The sequence below is a fragment of the Trachemys scripta genome, chromosome 5, assembly GCF_013100865.1.
Source record: "Trachemys scripta elegans isolate TJP31775 chromosome 5, CAS_Tse_1.0, whole genome shotgun sequence".
NCBI lineage: Eukaryota > Metazoa > Chordata > Testudines > Emydidae > Trachemys > Trachemys scripta.
Window position 1 is genome coordinate 25,642,618 of NC_048302.1, and position 8,796 is coordinate 25,651,413.

The following is an 8,796-nucleotide window of genomic DNA, read 5'->3' on the forward strand; positions in this document are numbered from 1 at the left end:
GTGACGACTTCGCTCTTCTGTCTTTTCTTTTTATTGGTTGGTTGAAGGACGGAAATGACGTTTGGGACGGGGAGGGGCGTCCTGCTGGCTGACAGTTGGGAAGCGGGAGGCTGTTTCCTATAGGAGGCTCCGCTCGCGGGGGGCAGAGGGGAGCCCCCCCCCCCCCCCCCCCCCCCCTAGCGATGGGGGCCCCGTTGCCCCCCCCCCCCCCGGGGGGCTTTCCCCTGCCCCAGGGGCCTGGCGGCCCCCGCCCGAACCTGACCGCCCCGGCCCGGGGCCCGAGGATGGAGGGGGGCGGTCCCGCGGTGCGCAGGAGGAGCCGGTCCGCCTCTGCCCGCAAGAGGAGCCGGGACCGAGCCCAGTCCCGCAGCGCCTGCTCCTCTCCCGTCCGGAAGAGACCGAGCTCTGGGGCCGGGGAGGAGCCGCAGCCCGCCCCCTCCAGCCCCGAGGTACGCGGGGAGCAGGCAGGACGCCTGGGTTCACTCCCCATCCCCCCTAATGGGAGCGAATGAGGATAAGCGGTTGGGGACGGGTAAACCGGGCGGCCCTGCTGCTTTCTCCAGCCAGTCGTTCCCGCCATGCAGCGTTGTGGGGAGCTGGTTCCTAGGCCACAGTGTGGGGCAGCTGCGGGGGGTCAGAGCAATGGTTCCTCTAGCTCAGCGTCCTGCCCGTGGCCAACGCTAGATATTTCAAAGGGAATGAGCAGGGCAACTCTCAAAAAGTCTCTTCTCATCCAGTCCCATCCTTCGACAGTCAGAGGTTTACGTACACCCAGAGCATCGGGTTGTGTCCCTGACCACCTTGGCTAATAGCCAGTAATAGAGCTATCCTCCGTGATATTTCTGGCCTTCACAACAACCCCTGGCAACAAGTTCCACAGGTTGATTGTGCGTTGTGTGAAGAAGTACTTTCTTATGTTTGTTTTAAATCATTATTAATTTCATTGGGTGATCCTGGTTCTTGTGTTAAGTGGAGGGATTAATAACACTTCACTATTCGTTTCCTTCACACTATTAATGATTTTATAGATCTCTGTCATGTCCCCTCTTAACTGCTTATTTTCTAAGCTGACAAGTCCCAGCCTTTTTAATTTCTCCTACGGATGCTGTTCCATATGATTAATTGTTTTAGTTGCCCGTCTCTGCTCCTTTTCAAATTCTAATACATCTTTTTTGAGATGGGGCTACCAGAACTGCAAACAGAATTCAAGTTGTGGGCATATCATAGATTTATATACTGGTTATTATGGTATTTGTTGTTTTATTATCTATCTCATTTGTTTTCAGAGAACTGTCCACAATAAGGTCGATATCCCCTTTTTAAGTGGTAACAACTAATTTAGACCCATCATTTTGTACATGTGATTTTTTTTTTCAATGCATGTTACTTTCCACCTGTCAGCATTAAATTTCATCTGCCGTTTTGTCATCTAGTCACCCAATTTAGTGAGATCTCTTTGTAGACTCTTTGCAGTCAGCTTTGGACTTAACTATCTTGATTAATTTTGTATCATCTTCAAATTTTGCTACCTTCTTGTTCATCCCCTTATCCAGATCATTTATGAATATGTTGGGGGTGGGGGAGATAGCTCAGTGGTTTGAGCATTGGCCTGCTAAACCCAGGGTTGTGAGTTCAATCCTTGAGGGGGCCACTTAGAGATCTGGGGCAAAATCAGTACTTGGTCCTGCTAGTGAAGGCAGGGGGCTGGACTCGATGACCTTTCAAGGTCCCTTCCAGTTCTAGGAGATGGGATGTCTCCATTAATTTATTTATTTATTTATTTATGTTGAACAGCCTTGTTCCCAGTACAGATTATTGGGGGACCCCACTATTTACCTTTATCCGTTGTGAAAGCTGACCATTTATTCCTACCCTTTGTTTCCTGTCTTTTAACCACTCCACGAGAGGACTGTCCCTCTTATCCCATGTCTGCTTACTTTGCTTAAGAGCCTTTGGTGAGGGACTTTGTCAAAGACTTTCTGAAAGTCAAAGTACACCATATCCTCTGGATCACCCTTGTCCACATGTTTGTTTGACACCCTCAAAGAATTCTAATAGATTGGTGAGGCATGATTTCCCTTTACAAAAGCTGTGTTGACTCTTCCCCAACATAATGTGTTTATCTCTGTGTCTGATAATTCTGTTCTTTACTCTGGTTTCAACCAGTTTTCCTGATACTGAAGTGAGACTTACTGGCCTGTAATTGCTAGGATTGCTTCTGCAGTCTTTTTAAAAATTGGCACTACATTAGCTACCATCCAGTCATCTGGTACAGAGGCTGATTTACATGCCGTGGTTAGTAGATTGGCAATTTCATGTTTGCATTCCTTCAGAACTTTTGGGTGAATACCATCTAGTCCTGGTGACTTAATTTATCAATTTGTTCCAAAACCTCTTGTATTGACATCTCAATCTGAGACAGATTTTTAGGTGACCGATCTAAAGAAAATGGCTCAGGTGTAGAAATTTCCCTCACATCCTCTGCAGTGAAGACTCATGCAAAGAATTCATGTAGCTTCTCCACAATGTGGAGACAATGCCTTATCTTCCTTGACTGCTCCTTTAGCACCTTGTTCATCCAGTGGACCCACTGACTGTTTGGCAGGCTTCCTGCTTCTGATGTACTGAAAAAAAAAATTGCTGTAAGTTTATATCTTTAGCTACTTGTTCTTCAAATTCTTTTTTGGTCTGCCTTATTATACTTTTATATTTGACTTACCAGAGCTTTTGACTTCCAGTTTTTAAAGGATGCCTTTTGCCTCTAACCACTTCTTCCACTCTGTTGTTTAGCTATGGTGGCATTTTTTTGGTACTCTTACTGTTTCATTTTGTTTTTTATTTAGGGGCATACATTTAATTTGAGCCTTATTATAGTGCAGCACTTTTCCAAACCCCTTACCTTTGTAGTCCAGGTTTATATGCACTTACCCCTGTCCCCAAACATATGACAACTCCCTGGTAGAAAGCATTAGTGATCCTGTGTTAATTCAAGTTAATTGGCTAATTTAATTGAGGTAACATGCATTTTTGTATGTGCTAATCTAGACTCTTTGCCAGGGTATGCAGGTTTATGCTTCACCCTGGTCTGACCCTTACTCACTTCCCCTCCCAGCTTTGTTACTTACCCTTCACTCCGTACCTCATTGCATCTATCTGTAAAGCATCTGTCTTTGTAAAGCACTTAAAGATCTTTTCATTTTAAGTTCTTTTGGAAAAAATGCCACCAAATGTGACTGAGGGCTTGTCTAAACACAAGAGTTGGCCCACTTCAACTATATTAGTATAGATAAAGCACCCCTTGAGTATGAACAGTTGCACTGGTGAACAGGTGGCTGATATCAGTATAGTTTATTTCTGAATGGGAAGGGGGAGGGGGAATAAGGTATGCCAATATAAGGCATCTTTATGCAGCTTGTCGACGCTGTGTTGTACCAGTATAACTAGCACTGAAATAGTTGTACCAATATGAAATCTGAGTGTAGACCAAGTCTCAGTGATTTAGGACCACAAGTCACTTTAGTGCTTTTGAAAATCCCACCCATTATCTTTCACAAATAGAATGAAATGCACACTTAAATTACTCATGAAATTGAAATCTGGCTTAATTTTGGTTTTGAGTCAGATGTTTCAGATATAAACCTGTCAGCATGTGAGTCAGCCTCCCATTTGCTGTTGAATATTCATAAATATACTTTTTTTTTTTTTTTTCCAGTATAATAATGACAGCGAAGAAGACCTGTTTGGTGACTATGACAGCTTTTCTGGAAACGATTCTTTGTTAGCTCAAGTTGATAATATGGAGCAGGAATGTATTCAATCTATTGACTTGACTTCATGTACTAAAAACATGGAAGACAAAGCTACTGTAGAGCCTGCATTTGGGTATCTTCAATTACAAAATGCCAAAAGCAAGGAACTAATTTTTTCTGCTGCAGGAAACATTACTGGTTTCAGAACTGAAGAAGAGAATCATTTGAGGATCACAAGTGAACAAGAGAACAGGACTCTAGAACCTGGAGACTGTTTTTTAGATGACTTGCCATCTTCACAGCTTCTATGTTTTGAGGAAATGAATAAGACCTCAGTTGATTCTAGAAAATCATCAGGTACAAAAGAGAGTGCTAATGACATGAATTCTTGCCTTGATAAAATGTTGAATCAGTCGTCTTGTCACCATAATGCAGAGCACACCAAAATAAATAATGAATTGTCCCTAAGCACCTCGTCCAACTTGAGTAAAAGAAAGAGTCTCAAAGATCACCTCAAAAATACTATGACTGGAAATGCCAAGGCTCAGACTCCACAGGTTTCTAGAACTAAACAGCTCAAAGAAGCTGTTCTGTCTGAAGAAATTTGTGTTGCCAAGAAAACCATTGAAACTTCTTCTGTTGATATTGGCCCTTTTTATGGGTTACCCAGTAAAGTTAAAGATCTCTTAGTACAGTTCCGAGGGATTGAAAAACTTTATGGTAATATCCATTACATTTTTGTTTAAAAAATCAGTTGTTTGCTTTTGTGTTACAGTGAGTATAATATTTCCAGCAGATTGATGCAGCCTTTTCATCATGTATTTGTGGACAGTAAGTTTGTTGAGGTGGAATTAGTTAAAATTAAGTACCCATAAATTCTAAGGAGAAACCTTTCAACGAATGCTGTAGCTCAAAAAGTGGAAAGCAAGGAAACTTAAGGTTACTCTTAACTTTTTTTTTTAAACATTAAAATATGGAAACTGTAACTCTGTCCCCCATCCACACTAGGCATTCTTTGTGTAACCTAACTCTCTTTTGAGAACTTAAAAGCATGATAAGGTCGTCTTAAAACTGTAGCAGAGGCAGGGTGCAGGGAAGAGATGGTTGCTATTTACCACTTTTGCTAAGAAATTCTGAAAGTTTATTTTTTTCATTGTATTTGCCTATGTTTTGTAAATAGGCTGGAGTTACATTGTTGTAGCTACTTAAAGTTGTATGTTCTTGTGTTTACGTTTTATGGTAAGATTGAGTTACTGGATCAACAGAAAGAATAGTGGCTAAGAAGTTCTTATCCAAAGACACCTCAACCTCTGTGGCCCCTAAAGGATAGAAACATTCTTAATTTCTCAGTTAATGGTAGAATGTCTTCTCTTGGAAAGCTGAGATAGGCTTTGCCAACTACTTTGGGGTTGTATTTGTGTCTAGATAATGTCACATTGAGTATTTCCATTGAGACGTTGTGCTGTTGGTTTTATGACTCCTATTTTTGAAGATACAGGAACTCCTCACTTAACGTTGTACTTATGTTCCTAAAAAATGTGACTTAAAGCGAAATGATGTTAAGCGAATCCTATTTCCCCATAAGAATTAATGTAAATGAGGGGGTTAGGTTCCAGGGAAATTTTTTTCACCAGACAAAAGACTATATAATATATAAATACACACACACACACTATAAGTTTTAAACAAACAATTTAATATTAGTACACAGTGATGATTGTGAAGCTTGGTTGAGGTGGAGGAGTCAGAGGGTGGGATATTTCCCAGGGAATGCCTTACTGCTAAATGAACTAGCAATTGCCTGAGCCCTCAAGGGTTAACTCTCACACTCTACAAGGCAGCAAGAAAGGAGGGAGGGCAGACAGAGACGCACCCTGTGTGTGAGAGAAAAAATGTGTATTTCCCCTTTAAGTAGCTGACCCCAGGCTTAAGTACACTGCCCTGTTAATTAAATCAGCTTGCTGAGACCGCAGCTACTGCCTAGAAGCCCCCTCCATTGTGTGTCCCCCCTGCTCTATGGAAGATGGGGTAAGCGGGGTGTAGAGGGGAGGGGGAGACACCCTGACATTAGCCCTCCTCTTACCCCTTCCCCCCGTACAGCAAGCAGGAGTCTCTGGGAGCAGCTCCAAGACAGAGGGCAGGAGCAGCACATGGCAGTGCGGGGAGGGACAGCTGCTGCACAGGGAATTTAGGGGAGTGGGGAGTTGATGGGGAGCTGGTCCACCCTGGTTCCAACCACCCACCAGCTAGCTGCAACTGGCTGCTCTTCCTGCAACCAGTGGATAAAACAGGTGGCTGCCAAACCATGTTAGAAGGGAGCATTTCAACAACTTTAAACGAGCATGTTCCCTAATTGATCAGCAATTTAACATTGAAACAAGTTAACGGGGAGGACTTTAAGTGAGAAGTTCCTGTATACATAATTCAGGTGCAAGGTTGCCTGTTGGGTTTTAATAGTGTGCAGGTGATAATATGTGGGTGGAATTAAGGTTGTTGGGATGACCTAATCTGGTAATTTTTTGGTAATGTCAAAATGAAATGGTTCTTTTAGATATCACCAAAACATTACTTTTCACTGAACCAAAAAAATTGTATTTGGCAAACTGGACACTAATTCTCAAATAGTTTCAGGTCAACCAAAACAGTATATTTTGGCAAATAAAACTATTCACCGAAAATATTTTCTCCAGCTGTATCTGGTGGTCAATCCGTGAAGCTCTTTTTAATTTCTCCCTTCTGAAAGCTGTTTAAGTATCTGGGCAATCTGAATGGCAAGCTGTTGCTGTAGATGCTTTAATACCTATATGCAGGATGGAGCCATCTGTATGTAGTATATTAAAATATTTTGTTCTGTGGGCACTTACAAAAAGGAGGGTTGGAAGGCTGGATCATCAGAAATGTTCAGTACTTTATCAGTGAAAGCCATCTGAGACAATACCCATACCCTTTAGTTTTACAGAAAACTTGCATTTTGATCCTGAATCAGCATGCATGTGAGAGGAGAGGCGGCAAAATAATTTTTCTTTTAATTTTACAGAGTGGCAGCACACTTGCTTAACGTTAGAATCTCTGCAACAAAGAAAGAACTTAATATATTCATTGCCAACCAGTGGTGGAAAAACACTTGTAGCTGAAATTTTAATTCTTCAAGAATTACTCTGCAGGCAGAAAGATGTTTTAATGGTTCTGCCATATGTGGCTATTGTCCAAGAAAAGGTGTGAAAACCGTGTTTTGTTTTTTTGTTCTTAAATGAATATTACTTTTTATACATGCATTTTTTTTTACCAGTGTTGGAAAATTAACTGTAAATATTTTAGGTCCTCTGTTAATCCATAGGAGATTTCTAGTGAATATATTCTTGTGTATCTTGAATAAATATCAGCCTGGAAAGTAAAAGTATGTTTCTATTTTCTAGTTCAATTAAGAGGCTCTCAAACAACTCTTTGTGATGAAATGTACATTGTCTATAGTTAAGGATATCCACGTTAATTGTGTTGTGAAAAATTGGATTTGCACTGAGCTTTTGGAATATTATTGCCTTGCTCTCAGTCCCTCCTAATTCAAGACTACTCTAAAATCCACGTTGACATTTAAATAATCTTGCAAAAAAAAAAATAGCTGTCTAGTGTAACTAAAGTGATTTATGGAGGACAGATGAAGTATTTTTCACTGGTTTGAAAAATCTCAACACCTGAAAGACTTGCATGCTAAAATATTTTTGTCATTAAGCTTTGATTTCACTTTTCACAGTAGTCATTTGTTCAAGTAATAATTCTTCTTGTCAGCTGTATTGTTGCATAATGTATACGTGAAATAATGTCTTAATTTCAGGATTAAGGCCAGAAAATACATCAGCATGTAGTTAATTGCAGGATCAGAGTCATTAAGTGTGATAATTAATTTACTCTTCATCTAATTTGTTTTTGGTATTTTATTATATTGTAGGTTTGGGCCCTGTCAAGTTTTGGAATAGAGCTAGGCTTCTTGGTTGAAGAATATGCGGGAAGTAAAGGAAGATTTCCTCCAATCAAAAGGAGAATGAAGAAATCACTGTATATTGCTACTATAGAGAAAGGACACAGCCTAGTGAACTCCTTGATTGAAACAGGAAGAATTGGTGACCTGGGTCTAGTCGTAGTAGATGAGGTTTGTTATAAAACTTGCAACAGGTTACTAGTACATATGTTATTATTTTATTTACAAAACTCTTACAAGAAAAATACACCATTTAAACCTGTATATATACTGTATAAATGGACATATTGTACAGATACTATATTAGAAAGCCATTGCTTAGCAAGTTGGAGAGTATCCAAGATTTGTCTTGAGTATTATTGCTCATTTGGGATTGGGTGGGTTGTTTTGTTTTTTTTTTTTTGGTATCTTAATAGAGCGGTGGGCTCTACATTTGTCTGAGAAGTCTTAAAGATAGTCGGCCAATGTTAACTACCTAAAACGCAGCCATTTTCAGAATAGGATACAAGGGGCATTCATCCCAAACTAGTGTAAAACAAACTTTAAATTAAGCTTTAACTGGTTACATTGAATGTGTTCTACTGATCCCTTAATTATACACAAAACCATGTTCAGTCTAGTCTAAACCGTTTTTGATCACATGATTTTCTGAGTGTCCATTTGTGGCATGAACTAATCTAAAATGATAAAGGAACAGCACCATTCAGATTTGAGAGGATATGTCTGCTACACTACAGCAGTGCAGCTAAGGTGCTGCAGGTTCCTATGTCGACAGAAGGGGTTCTTCTGTAGATGTAGTTAATCCACCTCTCCAAGAGGCGGTAGCTAGGTTGACGGAACTATTCTTCCGTCAATCTATCTGCGACTGTTGCGTCTATCCTGGGGGTTAGGATGACCTAATTACAGCGCTCAGGGCATGACCTTTTTCACAACCCTGAGTGATATAGCTAGGATAGTCTAATTTTTAAGTATCAGAGGGGTAGCCGTGTTAGTCTGAATCTGTAAAAAGCAACAGAGGATCGTGTGGCACCTTTAAGACTAACAGAAGTATTGGGAGCATAAGCTTTCGTG

General features: G+C 40.8%; 1 protein-coding gene across 6 annotated transcripts in view; it reads left to right on the top strand.

The window, feature by feature from the left end:
* The first annotated feature begins 218 nt into the window (after nt 1-218).
* The window catches only part of HELQ (helicase, POLQ like), a 32,632-nt gene continuing 24,054 nt past the window's right edge, over nt 219-8,796 (top strand). For 2 of the 6 annotated variants that reach the window (XM_034771213.1, XM_034771214.1), the window contains exons 1-4: nt 219-449; nt 3,713-4,469; nt 6,787-6,965; nt 7,696-7,896. In XM_034771213.1, the coding sequence (XP_034627104.1) occupies nt 285-449; nt 3,713-4,469; nt 6,787-6,965; nt 7,696-7,896 (1,302 nt within the window). In that variant the 5' untranslated portion in view covers nt 219-284. Of the gene's footprint in view, nt 450-668; nt 888-3,712; nt 4,470-6,786; nt 6,966-7,695; nt 7,897-8,796 lie in introns of those variants that run through there. The other 4 variants (XM_034771215.1, XM_034771216.1, XM_034771218.1 and 1 more) reach the window with 4 other exon arrangements.